Source organism: Schistocerca gregaria, chromosome 6 (assembly GCF_023897955.1).
Source record: "Schistocerca gregaria isolate iqSchGreg1 chromosome 6, iqSchGreg1.2, whole genome shotgun sequence".
NCBI classification, from domain to species: domain Eukaryota; kingdom Metazoa; phylum Arthropoda; class Insecta; order Orthoptera; family Acrididae; genus Schistocerca; species Schistocerca gregaria.
The window spans coordinates 176413534-176434446 of NC_064925.1; the positions used below are offsets into that span (position 1 = coordinate 176413534).

Below are 20913 nucleotides of genomic sequence, written 5' to 3' on the forward strand. Positions count from 1 at the left end.
ACTACACATCACTCTTGACAACATAGTAAATCATAGTGGCTGCCTATTAATTTAACTCAAACTGGAAGCAATATGTCATCAATAATTTGAAAATGACCTTGTCTGGAAGCTGTAAAAAAATGCATTCCCTTGTTTTCTGTCCAAGCAAAATGTTTCACTAAGAGGTGATCACAATCATCATTCAGGGCAAAAACGTAGAAAAAAATTTATATGCCATTTCATTATTTTGTGTAAAGCAGGTTTTGTAACTACTTACATCTGTCTTAGGGGGAGATATGCAGAACTGAATGAGTCCAATACGGGCTTTCTCCACACGCTTTGGGCCATTTACATTCACTGTCTTCTGTGTAAAAACCATACCATCCACCAGTTCAGAATCTTCAACTGTTCCACCAAGTTTCTTGATTATGCGGATGTCCTGCAATGATAATAAATTCAAAAAATAATGTCTATACTCTTGACAGTTAACTCAAATTACAATTTTTTGGAAGGCAAGTGCAATATTTAATGTAGAAAAACTTCAAATTTTCACTGTTGGAAGTTTTAGCATACACTACCATCCATAAGTTTGAAACACCATGTTGTGTATTACAATGGATCTATGTGAGTTACTGGTTAGAATACAGAATAGTATGCTCAAATAACAATTATTAATGATGCTTACAGTATTGTACAGATAACACAGCATGACAATGAAATTTGTCACAGAACAAAAATATGTGGTTGCCCTGATGACATTGGCGAAACTGTCATTCACAATCATCTAAGCTTTCTTCTGGAAACACAATATTACCTGCACTTGGCTGCATTATGTTGTCACAGTGCTTACAACAATCCATTATTTTAGGAATATTATTGCCTATTGGTGGGAGTAGAGGGGGCAGAGGAGATAGCCACTTGGGGTAGGTAAAGAGAAGTTGCACTTGAGTCGGTCAGTTGAATATTGACCAATGATTATCTCAGTATGTGGCCACAGATTGATACTTGACATGTGTACATCACTAACGTAAAGAATATTGTCTGTGGGTGTTCCCACATTTCTTATACTCCGCAACATCTACGATTTGTGTTAATTCACCAAACCTTTTCTACTATGTGCATAGCAAGTTTATGACTAAGTCTCAGAAATCCCATTTCACCAATTGTTAAAAAGGCAAAGGAGTTGTATTTTAAATTAAAGATAGTTGAGGGTAAATGTTGGGCTCCACAGGACTGTTGCCCACATTGCTCCCACTATTTACGAGGCTGGTTGCGTGGAACCCATGCCATACCACAACTGCGGGTGGGAACCTAGACACCACATTACAGATTGCTAATTTTGTTTAATGAAAATAAAAGGAATCTCAAGTAAATTAAAAAACAGCGTTTTTTTTTCTTCCCCCCCCCCCCCTCCCAAATCTGGAATCTGCAATTTGCCCAAGTTCCACATTCTGACACACTTCCATTCTAAAACAACCAACATAATGGACACGAAGATGAAACAGACAATGATGACGAGAAATCAAAAGATCATGTAGGTAATGAAGATCTTGAGGAGTACACACCATCTGCAGCACGTCTAGAACCACAGCCGCAGAACTGAATGGTCTTTTAAGATATCTAAACTTTCAAAGAGGCAAGCAGAATTACTTGGGTCCTGTCTTCAAGAAAAGACCATGTTACAACCAAACATTAGTATTACAGTCTGTAAATGACATCATGGCCTTTCTACTTTTCTCAATGAGAGAATTTGGTATACTGTAATGGCATAAATAGGCTGCTTACAAAATTTAGGACCATTTACAACCCGCAAGAATGGCATCTATTTATACCTTCCTTACAGACTCGTTTTTAAGCTGTTCTCTTAAGTAACAGAAACAAGATACCTTTGATAGCAGTGACCTATTTTTTCCCTTCAGTTAAAGGAAAACTAAGAGAACACTACACTACTCCAGAAGTACATGGCTATTCAAATCACAAATGGAAAATTTGTTGGATCCCACAGTTATGGGACTACTACTGGGAATGCAGATATTGCTGTTTCTTGTCACTGGGATAGTGAGTAGGGCAATGAAAGAGCATTATGTAGTCAAAGAGTGGCCTGAGAGAAATTTTCAATCAAGGTGAAAAAGGAAGTGTCACATGAACCCCTAGTTGACAAACACAGTTTGCTGTTGCCACTACTCCATCTGAAACTGGACTTTATGGAGAATTTTGTGAAATCAATGGACAAAGATGGCCAGGGTTTTTGATTTTTACTCTCTAAATTTCCTGCAATTAGTACTACAAAAATTAAAGAAGGAATTTTCGTTGGACCTCAGACCTGTGACTTGATGAAAGATATTACCTCTGAACAGTAGCTGACAGATGCTAAGAAGTCAGCTTGCCTCACTTTTAAGGATGTATGCTACAATTTCTTGGGAAGTGTAATGCCTGAGAATTACACGGAACTGACAGAACACATACTGATCTGTTGCAAGGCTATGGGGTGCAACATGTCTCTGAAATTACATTTCCTTCATTGTCATTTGGATTTCTTCCACCTAATCTTGGAGATGTGTGTGACAAACATGTCGAGTGATTTCAACTAGATGTCACCATCAGCGAAAGATGATATAAGGGAAGATAGTTGCCAAATTTTTTGGCAACTTACTGCTGGACACTCCTACAAGAAGTTTCACCAACTACCTGCAAACAGAAAGTTTTCAGGAAAAGTTTCTAGCCTTTTAAGTACATTTCCAGCTTTACTCAGCTTTTTCATAGCATCCACATTTTATTTTATGTTTTATAATACAAACAATTACTTTTGACTTAAATAATGTAATTGGATATATAAAAGATCTACTCACCAAGTGGCGACAGAACACACACATAAAAGGAGATTATAATTAGACAAGCTTTCGGAGCCAGTGGCTCCTTCGCGTAGAAGGGTTGAAGGGGAAGGAAGAGGGTTGAAGGAAAAGGAATGGAGAAGTCTACGAAACGAGATAGAGTCAGCCAGTACAGTGGGTCAGGGGAGACTTACTGTATGGGATAAGAAGGGAATATTTATTGCACGATTTGTATATTAAGCTACTGCAGATTCCTCCTGTACTGCTACTGAGTCATTTCCAAGACTGTAGAAAGTAGTATATAAGGCATAGAAAATTTTAAATGTGGCACATCTTTTTCAGAAAAAATGGTATGTTATGGAACATTTCTGATTTCATTTTTGCACTCAGCATACGTGATCTAGTAGAGAACATCTACTTTCATCTCACGGCAAGACAAAAAGTTCAAATTTGTTACACTGTGCGATTATTGTACATATACATACATATTGGTATTGCTCAGTTCTACACAAACTGACTGATTGTGCAAGCAACAAAGAAGAAAAGAAACAGTTGAGGGACTATTCTAATGTCAGGCTACGGAAAATTCAGAACACATGCCCAAAAATAATATCCCAGACATATTCCCCAAGAAAGGGGAAAAAGAATAGCAGGAGGATACACATGCAGCACAGAAGATGCTGTAAAGGCTTGGGTCCCATGGTAGCCAAGCACGAACTCAGCAAAGAGTGGTGAGCCCACTGGGGGGATTACAAGGACAAGGAAAATTTGATCCAGACAATTAGTGTGTGAAGGAGTGAGTACTCACCCTCAGGAAGATAAAAATCATCACATACATTCTTTATTGTGGTGGTGAGGTTTAAGAGGAACTAATGAATTGGCAGAAGCTGCCATAAAAATTCTGGGCACACCAGTTACATCTGCTCCTGCTGCTGAGTGTTCCTTCATCAGGATCCACAGTAAAAAAGCAACAGACTCATATCACAGATAGCTGCAAAACTAACCTACCTCTCCTACAACTGGAAGTTGATGAATGGAGCAGGAACATGACATAAGCCTGTTGACGCCACGAAAAATGATTCCAAGGGAAAGTCCGTACTGACAAGTCCAAGCAAAAATAAAATTGAAAGGAACCCAGTGGTCAGCAAGATATCAGATTAAGGAGAATCTGAAGCACAGTTGGAACTTCATGATTCTTTGACTTCAGATCAAGAAACTGATTGGCAATATTTAATTTTTTTGCAGTAGTATAGCATAAGTAAAGGTACTACCTACAGGCTAGCTGCTTCATATGAACTATACTTTATTTAAAAAATTACTTCTAGACTTGATTGTTTTATTCTTGTCGTACTATGCACCATTCCAAGAACTGACCTCATTGAAGATGTAAAAAGTTATGTTTACATTCCAATTTATTTCCCCAATAACTCTCCCCTAACTCTGAGACGTACTGCTTATCAATATTTAAAATGCCTAAATGTCTAGGCATTTATGAATTTTGGTCATTTGCCCAGGCATTTCTCCTGGGTATTTGCCACAACTTATATATCCCCAGGCATTTTACACCACTAATCAAGACAATACAATGACATTGAAATATTGGCCCCTATGACGATTGTCTTCTCTCAGGAGCACCCAGGAAAATATCAGAATACCAGAAAAGGTATTTGGTAGTGACTGGTAAAGGTAATAGATTCAAAACTGTCTGTGAAATGACTGACGAGCTAAACCCAACTAGGGATACACGCGAGTCAACAGTAAGAAGGAGCCTGGCAGAAAACAACCTCCAGGATTATGTGGCTGCAAGGAAACCATTGCTGTGCTCTGTCAAGAAGAAAAGACTTCAATGAACTACAACATACCCACATTGGACAGCAGGGGATTGGGAAAGAGTCTTATTCACTGATGGACCCGAGTTTGAAATATTTGGAAGTAAATACCAACAATTTAAAAGCTGTTCACTCCATGAATGTGTGAATCACCTAAGCCTAATTCCAACTGTGAAGCTTGGAGGGGGTTCTGTAATGGTATGAGGATCTTTTAGTGGGAATAAGTAATAGATTTGATGAAAGTAGATGGAAAATGAACAAAAGGATTATCATGCCATTCTACATCAACATGTCAATACATCTGCTTTGCTTCTGATTGAGAAGGGGTTTGTCTTGCAGCAAAACAACCACCCAAAACACTTCCGCCAGTCTCTATTCTCTGGAGATTCAGAAGTTGCTACTATGGGATGAGTTGCACATGAAGATCTGAAAACGAGGAATCATAAGCAGGACACACTTGTGGAAGGTCCTGCAGCAAGAATGGAGACTAAACCCAATTGACGCACTGGCAAAATTGACCAACTGCTTGCAGAGAGTATGCAAGGCAGCGATTAAAGCAAAGGGTGGCTATTTTGAGAAATCTAAAATTTAATATTTGCATTTACCAATGTATTGTTTGAGCAATTAAAAAAAACAGTAAAATGCAATTTTATAATGTATTTCCTTTCGATTGCCCACAATCACTGGGCGTTTCCAGACTTATAGAGGGCAGCGTATGCAGGTGAAGAAAATCTGACACAATATAGATTATTGAAACATGTCATATTATGCATGAAAAAAAAGTCAATATTAGATTGGCATAACCTCACTTTAACCATGATCTCACTTATAATTAGATAACCATTTTACTGCTGAATTCTCAATTTCACTGTTCCTGGAGTTGCCAATACCACACTAACACCTAAGCCAACAGCACCACATACATCATTAGAAAATACATCAAAGGGCAAAGGAAACTGGTACACTTGCCTAATATCATGTAGAGCCCCTGCAAGTACACAGAAATGCCACAACATGATGTGGCGTGGACTCTAATAATGTCTGGAGTAGTGCTCGAGGGAATTGACACCATGAATCATGCAATACTCAATATGTTCACGACTGGGGAGTTATTTTTCGTGTGATAAAGGTTATTTCTTATTTGGGTTTAAAGTCTAATGATTTTTTTTCTTCTTTAGGTTTGTCTCATGATGTTATTGCTAGATTTAGTGGCCAGCTGGAGTGTTTAAACTCAGAAGAATGTTCCTGGAGCCTTTCTGTAGCAATTCTGGACATGTGGAGCATCATACTGTCCTGCTGGAATTGCCGAAGTCCATCGGAATGCATAATGGACAAGAATGGATGCAAGTGATCCGACAGAATGCTTACGTGTCACCTGTTACAGTCATATCAGGGGTTCCACATCACTACAACTGCACATGCCCCAAGACATTAAGAGCCTCCACTGGCTTGAACAGTCCCCTGCTGACAAGCAGGGTCCATGCATTCATGAGGTTGTCTCCATACCCGTACACATCCATCCGCTCGATGCAATTTGAAACAAGACCCGTCTGACTACGCAACATGTTTCCTGTCATCAACAGTCTAATGTCAGTGTTGATGGACCCAAGCAAGGCGTAAAGCTTTGTGTCATGCAGTCATCGAGGGTTCATGAAAGGACCTTCGGCTCCAAGACCCATATCAATGATGACACTTGTTGGTGGCCCATCATCGAAATCTGTAGCAATTTGCAGATGGGTTGCATTTCTGTCATGTTAAACAATTCTCTTCAGTCATTGTTGGTCCCATTCTTGGAGGATCTTTTTCTGGCCGCAGCAGTGACGGGGATTTGATGTTTTACCACATACTTGATATTCACAGTACACCCCTAAAATGGTCATACAGGAAAACCCCCACTTCATCACTACTCCGGAGATTCTTGTGTCCCATTGCTCGTGCGCTGACTGTAACAACATTAAAACTCACTTAAATCTTGATAACCTGCCACTGTAGCAGCAGTAACTGATCTAACAACTGCACCAGACACTTGTTTTATATAGGTGTTGCCAACTGCAGCGCCATATTCTGCCAGTTTACATATCTGTATTTGAATATGTCTGAATCTACCAGTTTCTTTGGAGCTCCAGTGTAATTAGGTAGGGAAATGTTGAGTCAACTGGCATTTCAAGTAGTATAACTAATGCAAATTGGAAAAAATGTTGTAATATTTATCAAACAATTGCAACTATACAGTATAAAAATTATTAAAAAAACTTAAAATTTATCATTTTACACATTCCAAACATCGTGAATATGTAGATCCCCATACATTCTCACAATAGTAAACAGCTCTGAACAGCTCCAGTGGTATGGAAACAATTTATTCTTGGCCAGTTTCAAGCAACGACGATTATCATCGAATGATAAAGGATTATAATCCCTACAAAGTAAACCACTTTTGATGTTGCAGCATCAGAGGTTTTTGACCTGATAACAGCCTTCTGCCAATCATGACAAGCTGCTATGTTGATGTTATTCAAATGTGAAACATTGCAGTCAGCTCAATTGTCTTGTAAATAACTGGTAATATGAAATAAAACTGAAGATATTACACTGAGTCTAATTGGATAGAGACATTTCAATAGATTTTAGAAGTGTTTGCACGTGTAATATCAATTTGTAAAATTTGTTTTATTTGCAGTTCTCCAGTTTTTGCATGGATACAGAGCTATATTGCTAAAACTGAACATGTTACATTACCAATACAAACTTTGTGTGATGTCACACACTGCTACAAAGCATACTGCCTCATCGGGCAAATGCTGACAAAGTTATTACTGCCATCTGTTACTTTGAAATGAGAAGTAAATACCCACAGATACATTAAAGACACTTAAAGCTGTCCGTATGGCCATGTGTTAAATGAAAATGTGAGAAGACCAGCAGAATGACTTTTAGTTCCATGAGAGAATGGTGTGTTAACCGATCTATACCTACAGCTGCATGTAAGCTCTGTAAACCACTGTGAGGTGCACGGCAGAGGGTACGTCTCATTGTACCAGTTATTTGAGTCTCTTCCTGTTCCATTCATTTATGGAACACAGGAAGAATGATTGATTGAATGTCTCAGTGCATACAGTAATTATTCTAATCTTATCCTCACGATCCCTGTGGGAGCAATACCTAGGGGGTTGTAGTAGACCCCCAGAGTAATCAAATAAAGCTGGTTCTTGAAACTTTGTTAACAGACTTTATCAGAATAGTTTATGTCTACCTTCAAGAGTCTTCCTGTTCAGTTCCTTCACTATCTCTGTGACTCTCTCCCATGGATTAAAACACCTCCAACCATTCCTGCTGCTCTTCTTTGTATATGTTCACGATCCCTGTTAGTCCTGCCTGGTACAGGTACCACACACTTAAGCAATATTCTACAGCTGGTTGCGCAAGTGATTTGTAAGCAATCTCCTTTGTATACTGATTGCACTTACCCAGTATTATACCAATGAACCAAAGTCTACCTCCTGCTTTACCCACTACTGAAGCTATGTCATCATTCCACTTCATATCCCTACAATGTGTTACACCCATGTATTCATCTGAGTTCGCCAATTCCAACAGTGACTACCTGATAGTATGGTTAGTATCCTAAGTTTTTTTCATTTTGTGAAGTGCAAAATTTTAAATTTCTGAACATTTAAAGCAAATTGTCAATCTCTGCACCACTTTGAACTCTTATCAAGATATGACTGAATATTTATGCAGCTTCTTTCAGGTAGTAAATTATTGTAGATAGCTGCATCATCTGCAAAAAACCTGATTTTGCTATTGTCTGCAAGGTCATTAACATACAACATGAATAGCAAGGGTTCTCACACTTTCCTGGGGCACACCCAAAGTTACTTCATCTGGTGATGACTCTCCATCCAAGATAACAAGCTGCGTCCTCCCTAAAAAGTCGTCCTCAATCCAGTCATAAATTTCACTTGATACTCCATATGATTGTACATTTGACAATTAGCGTAGGTGCAGTACTGGGTCAAACGACTTTTGGAAATAAAGAAACACTGCATTTATACAGTTGCCTTGATCCACAGCTTTCGCTATGTCACGTGAGAAATGTCTTAACATTCTACAACAAATCAATGACAAAGATGTTGGATGGTAGTTTTGTGGATCACTTCTACTACTCTTCTTGTAGACAGGTGTGAGCTGGGCATGGTATTTTGTTTGAGGGACTTACAATACATTATAATTAGAAGAGAGGCTAAAACAACTGCAAATTCAGTGTAGAATCTGACAGGGATTCCACTAGCCCTGGAGCTTTGATCAATTTTAATGATCTCAGTTGTTTCTCAACACCACTGACACTAACACTTATTTCCTTCATCTTTGCAGGTTGCTGTGGTACAAGGATTAAATTGGGGCAAATCTCCTGGGTTTTCCTTTGTAAAGCAACAGTCGAAAATGGAGTAAAGCATTTCAGATTTTGCTCTCTACCCTCAATTTCAATTCATATCTTATTCATTGGTAACTGGGCACAAACTATAGTGCCACTACCAGCCTTTACGTATGGCTAGAATTTCTTTTGAGTTCTGTGAAAGATCACTTGGCAATATTCTGCAACTGAAGGCATCACACACTGCTCTCTTGAGAGAGAAACATGTTTCATTCTATCTATGGCTCTACACTTTGTTTTACACCTGTTATGCAGTAATCTCTGTTTCTTTGGAAGTTTGTTTACAGTGACTGTGTACCATGGAGGTTCTCTCCCATTATGAACTGTTCTACAGGGCACATATTTATTCAGTGCATGGTCAGCCATTCTTTTAAACATGAGCCAGAGTTCCTCTACATGTTCCTTCCCTGTGCTGAAAGTTTCAAGTTCTCAGTGATATATGATACTACTGACTTTTTATTTAGTTTACTGAACATGTGTTTATATCTACTTGTTTTAGTTGTCCTTTGTACCTTGGTAATCACTGCTGCCACAAATGGGTCATGATCAGTGATACCAGTTTCAATGTGGACATCCTCAAAGAAGTCAGGTCTACTTGTTGCCATTAGATTTAATATATTTCCATCAGAAGCAGTGTTCCTAACTATCTGTTCTATGTAGTTTTCAGAGAAGACATTCAGTAAAGTTGCATAGGATATCTTATAACACCCACCACTAACAAAACTATAATTTTCCCCAATTAATTGTTGAATGATTAAAGTCTCCACTGATTATTACAGTATGATTGGGGAACTTACAAGTTAACTGTGGTTTTCTCTGAATTTTTCGGTTATGTCAGAAGACGAGTCTGGTGAATGATAGAACGATCCAATTATTGTTTCATGCCCACCCTTGATACTGAGTCTTGCCCAACAATCTCACATGCAGCTTCAGTTTCTATCTTGGTGGATATGAGTTTCTCATCTACTGTGATATACACCACTATCATTTCCTTCTGTCTATCCTTTCAATATCGATTTAATTTTCCCTAAAAATCTCACAGCTATCAACTTCACATATCAACCAGCTTTCTGTACCTAGTATGAAGTGAGCTTCACTGCTTTCCATGAGCACTTCAAACTCTGGCAATTCATTGTGAACGCTTCGGCAGTTTACCACTAGGACTTTAATACTCTCACCTATGGGAAACATTTCTTTCGATCTTACATTGGACTGATGACCTCAGATGTTTAGTCCCATAGCGCTCAGAGCCATTTGATCTTACATTGATACTTCTGGGTTTCCTACAACTATCATAATCTGGATTGCAGGGAGAGTCGCCAAATCTTTTTTACCTTGTATGCATCCCACGCACAGCCAACCACCTGGGTAGCAGCCTTTGATGTGTAGTGCACACTTGATCCTTTTAGGGGGGACCAGTACAGTTCTCAACCCAATAGCCAGTCCTAGGAAATCGCAGCTTAGCTTGTCACAGAACCTTCAAATTATCTGGTTCCATTCTTCCACTGAACTCAGCACTAAATGGCTACGATCAGTTCTGGGGACAATACCGCAAAATGTTAGCTTTGTTGAAACACTGTGTGTAAGCGTGTAGGCTTTCACGGCCGGCATCGTCAGTAGTTAAAACTTCCGGGCTGAGAGGCCGTGGTCGAACAGTAGAACTTCTTCTCCCTGACGTTTCGTTGCCAGCTGCGGACAACATCTTCCGTCTACGACTCGCCTCGGAAGATGTTGTCCGCAGCTGGCAACGAAACGTCAGGGAGAAGAAGTTCTACTGTTCGACCACGGCCTCTCAGCCCGGAAGTTTTAACTACTGACTGTGTGTAAGACTGATATTCTCAACTTTCTCTGCCAGTCACTGGAATAAACAGAGAATAACCTCGGAGCCCAGACAACAGTCATCACTTGTTTCAACGTGCACCACAATCTGCAGTTGGTTGCATCCTGTTCCCTCCATGGCTACCAGAATACTGTCTTCAACATGTTGAATGAGGCTCCTGAGTGCACCTGGTGCCATTTCCTGTTCCCTGCTGCCATTTCCCTAAGGGGTGCCATCATTCGCTGTACATTTGACTGCCAACAGTTAATAGACCCCTACCCTTTTGCATCTGCCACCTTCTGCCAAAGACAAAACAGATTTCCTCAAAACACGCCGAGTCAGTCTTACTGGTTCAGTTTCAGTTTAGTGAAAGACAGCACCTCAAACGTGTCGATAAAAGGGATCAGTACAACACCCTGAGTCCTCCCTGGTCCCTGTCCACCTTGTACATAATACCTAATCTACCACTGACACACCACTCACAGTGAAGTGGATGAGTAATGACATATCCTCTACGGTCTACAGGAGACATGATCCGCGAAAGAAGACAATACTTGAGGTACCCCTAGTAAAGGTATCACAGGTACACGATTCTTGGGAGCTCTTCCAGTATGCTGATTCGCAGCAGATGACAGTGACCGGGCCAATTTCCAGCTCCTTAGGAATGTCAATCAGCTCATTCCTTGTTCGAGAACAGCATTCACAGTGGGGCTACATTTTGGATGGTGCAGTGTACTACAAGGCAGTGAACAACTAACTTAAATTAAGCTTGCCGATTGTCTTTTCATCTGCTGAACTACGAAGTTGGCGATTCCCTGTAACAACTGAAGCGAATTCACAAAATGAGATTTCTATTAATCTTGTGGTAAAAATTACTATTGTATTTACTCGAATCTAAGCCGTGCTTTTTTCCGGTCTTTGTAATCCAAAAAAAACACGTGTGGCTTAGAGTCGAGTGCAAAGTAAGTGCAAGTTCTGAAAAATGTGGGTAGGTGCTGCCACAACCAACTTCTGCCGTCAAATATATGTAGCACTACACAGGCATGCGTTACAGGCACTAAGATAAATATTGGTGCCAAAACCTCTGTGTCAGTAAATAAATTTTAAAAAAGGTTGAAGACAAGCTTTTTTTCCTCTGCCGAGTTTCGACAACTACATTTTCATACATTATCCAATGAAGTAACTAGAAATTCCGTATTGTTCATCTTCAAATGTAGCAGCCTTTCAAATATTCATAGCAACAAAAATAAATTTCTTTGCACAAAAATATCAACAATGCACAAGGCTTTAGGATTCTTGCACGAGTTGATAGATGTTAAGATTTCACATAGCAGCACCTATTGCTTCAAGGAATTTTACGAAGTGCTTGTTGGTGTTAGTGAACCATAATGAAGCGCTTTCATTATAGTGCCAAATTCAATAGGGGAGTTATTTCTTTTGCGGAACAAAGTTCTAATCGTGCTGCAGGTCTGCAATACAGGATTGATGAGAGCAACGTCAGACGATGGCGACTGCAAAGAGACAAATTATTTGAATGTTCAAGTAGCAGGAAAGCAGTTAGTGGGCCAAAGTGTGGTCGATATCATGCGCTAGAAGTGATTTGAAATTAATCTGTTAAGGAACAGCGTCAGAAATTCCTGCCTGTGAACGGCGAAATTTTAAAAATTAAGGCACATGAAATTGCCAGAGAGCAAAAAATAGAAAATTTGACCAATATATGCCATGCCGCAGCTACAAGGAATACGATATACACCCACCTTACGCAGTCCAAGATCATCCTTAATGGAACTCAAAAGTGCTTTAATTTTAGATGGAGGTGTCTTTATGAAAATCATGTGCCAAAATTTGCCAAGGTTGTGCACCATATTAATTCTCCTATCACCAATCGTATCAAGCAACGTGCTAGCTTGGCTCTTGTTGGCGAAAGGATTCGTTTTACTCGTCAAAGTTTGGATTCTGTTTCCAAAGAATTTTATCGTTTTCATTTAATGGTTGCATCTGAAGTGTCTGATTTCACTTGGGATTGGTTGGACAGTGTCTCATGGGCTCAAGCTGACTGGGAATAGAACTCCGTCACTGCCCGGCATTTGGCAAAATTCGAATGTTTTCATCGCGCAGAGTTTGATGTTATATCTCGAAGTTCTGTGATAAATCTCTCAGAGAAATCTTTTGACGACGCAACCTTATCCGTGCTAGGGAAGGGTTTAAATTATGCACCCACTCCGAAGAGTTTGCCGGTAGTTGATTTTATTAGTTCAATTGAACAGGCAGTTTGCAAGCTACCTCCTGACTAGGGCTCGTCCACCCAAGAGTAATGTAACAGCAGCAGAGACGGCTGCTTTACGCTCTCTCAAAGTTGATCAAGATATTGTTATTTTACTTGCGGACAAGGGCATTGCCACCATTGTTTTAAATAAACATTATGTACAAAAGATGCAACGTTTACTATCCGATTCAGTGTATCGCAGAATTGATGTTGACCTCACAAAAGTGTTGAGAGAAAGACCAACAGCCTAATGAAGAAAAGTGGTTTGTCGCAGAACACTATCAAGAGTCTTAACACCTACAGTGTTGTTCCCCCTAGGTTATATGGCCTTCTAGTCAGTTGCCGTGTTTCATTTCTGACTGTATCACTATTCAGCATAAGAATAATACAAATATAAACACAACATGATATGTATATTCTTCCGCGTTTGCTGTTGTCTCACTCAAGTTTCATAGATTATTAGGCAGACAGGATTTAAATGAGATAGCAGCAAACACAAAAGAATACATGGCATAATGTTTACATTCATATTATTCTTATGGTGAAGAGAATACTGCATGTGATTCACGATTCATAAAAGTTCCTATTAGCAACCATCTCCTGTCACAGATAAGAGAAAATTCAGAATACAGAGTTGGACATATTGATATATATCCCAAACAGTCTTGCCAGTCGGATTTTCATAGTAGATTTTTAGTGATGACTTCAAATGCAAAGTGTGTTGTTGTCTTCAGTCCATACACTGGTTTGATGCAACTCTCCACACTTTTCTATCCTGTGCAACACTTATAAAATAAGAATGAAAATAACTTAGAAATTAAACACTGAAATTTAAAGCAAAATGTTATTAAGTTTGTAATACATCTTATACGAAATGTTTAAAATATCAGTCATGATTCTGAATCACTATCATTCGATTCTTTGTTACTCATTTCTTCATACAGCGCATCGTCCATCGTACCATCTAGTGCATTGGATATTGAACATTTTTTAAATACTTGTTGCTCAGTCTGATTGGTAACACACTTCCATGCACTATAAATCCATTGGCACACATGCGACAAACTTGTGCGTTTTACACGTCCTGTTGGTGTCAGTTGTCTGTCACTTTTCGAAAGCCAGTCTTGTGTACATGCGTTTAAGCTTGTCCTTAAATGTTTTCAAATAACTTCCGGGAATTCAGCCAGGTAACACTTTCAGCGACCGCCAATATTTCGGCGGGAGAACACCCCGCAATTTTCAAGGCAAACACGCAAATTTAAAACCTCAATTCTTGAACTGAAGCAGGAAACATAACACACACACACTGAACACTAGTGCCACCAAAGATGACCAAGTCAAAGCTATCGATAGGGAGACTATGAACTCGCAGGTGAGGTAGCATTGACTCTGTCCCTCTGTTTTTTGACAAGGGAGAGAGCCGGATTCCAAACAGAGTTCAACATCCCTGTTAACGAGGTTTCTCGCTGATTTAATCTCAACTGCTTCCCTAATAACACTGTCCCAATAACTGGACATGCATGCCAATATCTCTGGATTATTATATAACATGGGGTGACCAGTATCCAAGAAATGTTTGGCAATAGCAGATCTACTTGGCTGCTGTAATTGTTTGTGCCGTTTATGCTCAGTACATCGGTCCTCCACGATCCTGATAGTTTGACCAATATATTGTCATGACGCAGCTACAATGAATACGATATAAAACCGCCTTACACGGTCCAAGATCATCCTTAACGGAACTCAAAGGTGCTCCAATTTTAGATGGAGGTTGGAAAACACATTTCAAATTGTATTTCCGTAAAATACGGCCGATCTTGTTGGACGTGTTTCCTACGTAAGGCAAAAAGGCACTAGACTTAGGTGTTGACTGTGTTGACTCAGAATTATCATCAATCACCCAATGTACAGTTCAATCTATCACTATAACCATTTTGACAAAATGTAACTTCAAAATGGGACAGCTCAGCTGGCAAAGTCTCAGCGTCAGAAATGATATGTGACCTGTGTACCAAGGTATGAAGTACCCCTTCACGCTGAGCCGGATGGTGACAACTATTAGCCTGTAAGTACAAGTCGGTGTGAGTACATTTCCTGTAGACTGCACGTCCCAATGATCCATCATACTTCCTCATAATCAACACGTCAAGAAAGGGAAGGCAACCATTCTCTTCCACCTCCATCGTAAAATGAATGTTCGGGTGGATCGAGTTCAGATGTTCTAGAAAGACACTCAAAATCTCCTTACCATGAGGTCAAACAACGAAGGTATCGTCAACGTATCTAAAGAAACAGGAGGGTTTCAAAGGCGCCGACTCGAATGCACGTTCCTCGAAGTCTTCCATAAACAAATTTACGATAACAGGAGATAACGGACTACCCATCGCAACTCCATCTGTCTGCTCATAATACTGGTCAGTAAATAAAAAGTAAGTGGATGTCAACACATGCCGAAAGAGATTAGTTAATTCAGCAGCAAACCTGGCCTCAATTAACCACAACAAATCAGACAGAGGAACACAAGTGAAGAGAGAGACCACATCACAACTCACTCAAATATCAGTCATTCAACCGCAGTCCCTCCAAACAACGTAAAAAAATCAGCTGAGTTCCTGATATGATGTCCACACCAACCTACTTGTGGACTCAACAGAGAAGCAAGATGCTTGGCTACACGAAATGTCGAAGTGCCGATGTTACTCACTATAGGACGGAAAGGAACCCCTTCCTTGTGAACCTAGTCAGAAATGAAGGACGGCAACTGACTAGATTTTTAAATCTAAGATGATTCTAATTTCTGTGCAGAATGTAATGTACTAAAGAGCATCTGCAAAGATTTTCAAACGGCAAAAAATTTTCACTAAACTCTCGTTGCGAACATCATCTGTCATACGCAGTCTAGTATTTGGTTCTTGTTGATCTTTATCAAAGAAAGCAGTAGTGTAAGTAACAACAAATAGCGGTCTCTTGCCATTGTTTCACTAGTGAGAAAATTTCTCCCTTTTTTTAATTGTAAGCGGCAATAGAGCGCACAAAAGCAAGATATGCCACGGGCGGCAACAGGTAGTAAACAGTTATCATCAGAATGTGACAAACAATGCATGCCACAGTGCAATAATGCATTTTCAGCTTAAGAGTGACACAAACATCTTTAACAATGAGAACGGCACTAATCAGATCAAAGCAAAATAAGCAATCAATTCAAACCTGACGGAGCACGTGAAAAAGGAAGGGTTCCCATATAAATATGGACACAGCGCTTGACGCTTAGCAATGGCAACCTGGTAAAGCTTAAATGCTAAGCTTATGACTCTAACCAAACTACTGTAGCTGTATCTTCATCCATTCAACCTAAATTGTGTCTCATGTTACAATGACCAATTTTGTTTCGATTTGGAGGTGCGGTCTAAAACTTTTCTCTTCCCTTGAATCTCGTGTCTCAAATTTCAGGTGCGGCTTAGATTCGGAAATTTTTTTCCCCTTGATTTTGAGCCTCATTTTTCAGATGTGGCTTAGATTTGAGTAAATAAGGTATTTTCCTATAATGTTTTGCAGCTGATTATAGTTGTTAGCAAACTCGAAAACTGTGTTAATTTATGGTAAATACAGATATTATATATGACTACTATTCTTTAAGGGAAAACTAGATATAATACAATATGTTAGTTAGAAAACCTGCTGTAGTAATTAAATCACAAACACTCGTTTGCTACAAACTGCTCATAGAATATGCAAAGGGCAATGAAAGCTTCCAAAAATTCTCAAAAATGCAGATTTATTTGCAATTATATACAACGAAGTTCAGGGGTGATGTATTCTTTGGAAGAACTATGAACCGTTTCTTATGAAAATATAGTTTTCTAAGTGTCTGAAAATTCTCAAGATAACCTATTTCTCACTTCATTGTACCCTGTTTTGAATGAGGATAGGCCCACTGTTCCCAAAAGTTTTAAAATTAAGTTGAAACCTATAACTGAAGATAAGAGTAAGAGTTTATTGCGGCACTCATGAATGTTCAAAATTTCGCATTATGTTGCAATACAAACGAATATTGATGCAATCAATGAAATATTACGCACAAATGACCCAAACAGTCAAATAGGCAAATCTAGAACTTTAATTTGGCACGCGATATCTGTACAAGTGGTTTCACACAAAGTAAATAAATGGGCACGTTGCATGGATTTCTCTCTTAGCTGCTTCTGTGCACACTTGTACACTGACGTGCTGAAGAAGTACACTGCAGCATTAGTTTATCTCGATCAAAATCACTAACATGTGCAGCACCAACAAAGCATGTCTTCTGCATGTTGCGGCTAACATATTCGATGCTTGGAGCAAATAATGAACAAAGCAAAAAGATAATCACATCTGGTCAGTATGGCAAAGCCTCAAGTTTGTGTAACAGAAGTTTCTCACTATGTAAGAAAATAACTTAATAACCGTATAACTTTTCTGAAACAATGGAAGAAGATTATGGTAGAAACACATTATCTACGACTTTACGGCATTTAATGGATGTCAGCGAGGTCTAATTTTAATAACACGTGATTTATAAACCATCACATTCCAAGCAACCTTCTGACATGATATGACTGCATTGTTACACATTTTATACCAATAACTTTTGGGGAAAAAAAAAAAAAAAAAGATTTTTCTAGTCACATCCTTTCCTCACCTGACTTCACTTATGGCTTTATACTGAAATGTCCCACCAACGAATGTTGCTCTACTTCTACTATCACTTTCTGTTCTTATGCATTAACCTGCTCAAGTATTTGATTTTAAGTAGTTCATTGCTTGTCTCCATTTTCATTTTGACTCACTTCTCTATCACATTTTTCTGGACAGACTTCCATACTATTAAAAATAAGCACTACTTCATAATTCAACTCAGTAACTTCCACTGTGTTTGTAACTTTTCAAAACACTGCTAGACCTATTTTACAACACTCTGGAGATTACAATTATTTTGACAAATTAAATTTCAGTCTGATAATGGATTTTAAAAAAATCATAATACCGTCACAGTTAAACACATTGAAATTTATCCATCATACATTACAAGGGGAATATGAAAGATGAATCATCAACATAAATAAACTACCTAACAAAAGAAAAGAGAAAAGGGGGGGGGGGAGAGGAAGAGAGAGAGAGAGAGAGAGAGAGAGAGAGAGAGAGAGAGAGAGAGAGAGATATTCAAACAATGTTTTTACATCATCTAGTAGGAAATTTTAGTTCATTTTATTTTACTAGTGGGTATTACATATCTTTTGAAGCTGCATTAAATTACATGAATTTGCAATATGCTCTTCTATTAACACTGCACTAGTATGTAACTGATAAAGCCACAAAAATAAAATGACAACAACTGCGATTTTTGAAACGAAGTGCACTTTAAACTTGGCGTAGGGAACAGGAAGCATTGCCTAACTTTCAATACGAGTGGAAATACAATTATTATACAGAATGAACAACATCAATAATTTCACATACCAGTGGTAAGTATGGGGTCAAAAGTCTTGCTGAAATGGTAACACAAGTTTCCATAGGATTATCAAAGTTAAGTGCTATCAGGCTTGGCTAGCACTTGAATGAGTGACCATTGGGGTCTACGAAGTGCTGCTGGCAAGAAAGGCCCATGTCAGGCCACCAAAGGAAAAACTGACAACAGCTGGGTGAGCAGTTTGCTGACCACAAGCCCATCTGCATCCAGTGATGCCTAAGGGCTGAGGATCGATACTGTTGGGCCTTCTGAGGCCTGTTTGGAAGTAGTTTAGTATTAGTGATACATTTGAAATATTTGTATAATGTGTGATGCAGGAAAAAGAGGAAATTTGGCACAACATGCACAGTGAAAGGTCCAGTTCCACCAGTAATGGTGTTAGAACAGGATACATTAACCACAAAGTATTAAACTGTAACATTCCATCCTGGATTTCCCACTGATTTAACCACAAAATGTATTACCACAATGTGCCCAAGATTGCATTTTCTGAAAAATGTTGATTTATAGCTGATATCCCACAATATTTACCCTCACTGGTAAGTTACCTTCCACAAAACACTAACCTTGAACGTGTGTTCATTTTACTGGCACCCACAGTACTTTCATTTCTAGCTGTTAGACTAAGCAGCATTTCCTCACCACTGCAACATATGCAGCTTCCATTAACTCACCAGAATTATTTCACACCTCCATAATTAAAAAAAGACTACATAACTAAAGGAGCAAAACTATAAGGAAAAGGGGCACATATTTAAGTATATTATCACAGTCTCACCTTCAGGTCAACATTGGTGTCTTGTGCAGGGTCAATCACTTTGAGGACTGCATCTACAGCTATTGGCGCCAGTAAGCTGGACTGTTGTGATACAACCTGTAAATATACAAAAATTAGAATTAAATATTCTAACTATGGGCACATTAGTGTACTGCCACAGCCCTCAATATCAAAACATACTATAACTGAAAACAACACAATAAAGGTGACTAAGATAGCAGATTCTATAAGCATGCCGCAGTTTTAGTAAGAGAAAATGTTTACTACATTATCCTAAAGTTTTATTATTTCCAAAATATCAGATACCCTTCCACCCTTTCTTTCTATAGCCTACAAACAATTCTCCACAAACCTCAATAAACAACCATAATACTTCAATGATAAGTAAAGGGTAACAGATAAATAAATGATTTCCATACAACACAATTTATAAAAATGAAAATTTTCATTTCTTTCTTGCCTAAGATATATCCAAAAGACCGATGACAAATACGCATAAATAAGCAGCATTTGGAGTCAGTGCTTGTTGCACAGCCCAGTGGACACATTAGAAACTGCAGCAGTTTTTCTTTATTACACAGGATTTAGTTTAGTTTTTGCCTCAGATTCTTTCACGAATAAATGAAACGCATCTGTTTATATTACTTTGTTGACTAGTGTATACTAATTTAGAATATGTTCTTGCAGGAATCCGATGTATATGCGTAGTGGGCTGTTACTTGGGAGTCGAGGAAAAAACCAAAGTAGAGTAGCAGCAGAACTAAAAAATTGCATCCAGCAACTCCTTGGATTGGCATTATATTACTTGTCTTACAGACTAAAACTTATTGAAGGGGTATAGGGACTGTGCCTGTTGCGCACAGATGCAGGGGAACTGGCCACTGCCCATAAACAGCAGGAAGATGCATTGAGCATTTGCAAAAGGCTTGGAGATGAACTTTTTAGTACCTCTGGAGACTGATGTCACATGGGTTCCCTGATGTTGCAGTCCTTTCCAATTTGGACATCCTGACTGGCTGACACTTGCCTAATGTGGATGATGATCATTTGTAGGACTGCAAATCTCTTGCTGGTAGATGAAAGGTGATAGTAGCTGCACTGCTGGCCCCCTCCCCTACCTATGCCCTACGGGGGGAAGAAAAGAAAAATAAAGACTTGTGGTACTGCCCACCGCTGAAAGCACATCTGATCAAGCATGGGATGTCTCAAACAACTGGGACTGGGACAGATCATCCTGAAAGGTCAGAACAAGCTCAGTGAGTGGGACTGCTTGTCACTGGAAGTTCAAATGTTAAACAAATGATGGAACCCCTTATGGAAATGGTGGGCAGGTCAGGTAATGTCCAGGATGCGCGGAAGACTACACCAGCTTCAATTGAGTACCCAGCTATAAATCATGGCTAAAGCCAGCACAATGTCATCTGTCACCTGTTTTCAGAGGACATCCTCAGTTCCTGTACATCAGTGGGT

General features: G+C 39.1%; 1 protein-coding gene across 1 annotated transcript in view; it reads right to left on the bottom strand.

The window, feature by feature from the left end:
* The window catches only part of LOC126279133 (T-complex protein 1 subunit delta), a 112500-nt gene that overhangs the window by 40645 nt on the left and 50942 nt on the right, over positions 1-20913 (bottom strand). The window contains exons 5-6 of the mRNA XM_049979627.1: positions 19444-19539; positions 257-418 (exon numbers count right to left, since the gene is read on the bottom strand). Coding sequence (XP_049835584.1) covers positions 257-418; positions 19444-19539 — 258 coding nt within the window. The remainder of the gene's footprint in view (positions 1-256; positions 419-19443; positions 19540-20913) is intronic.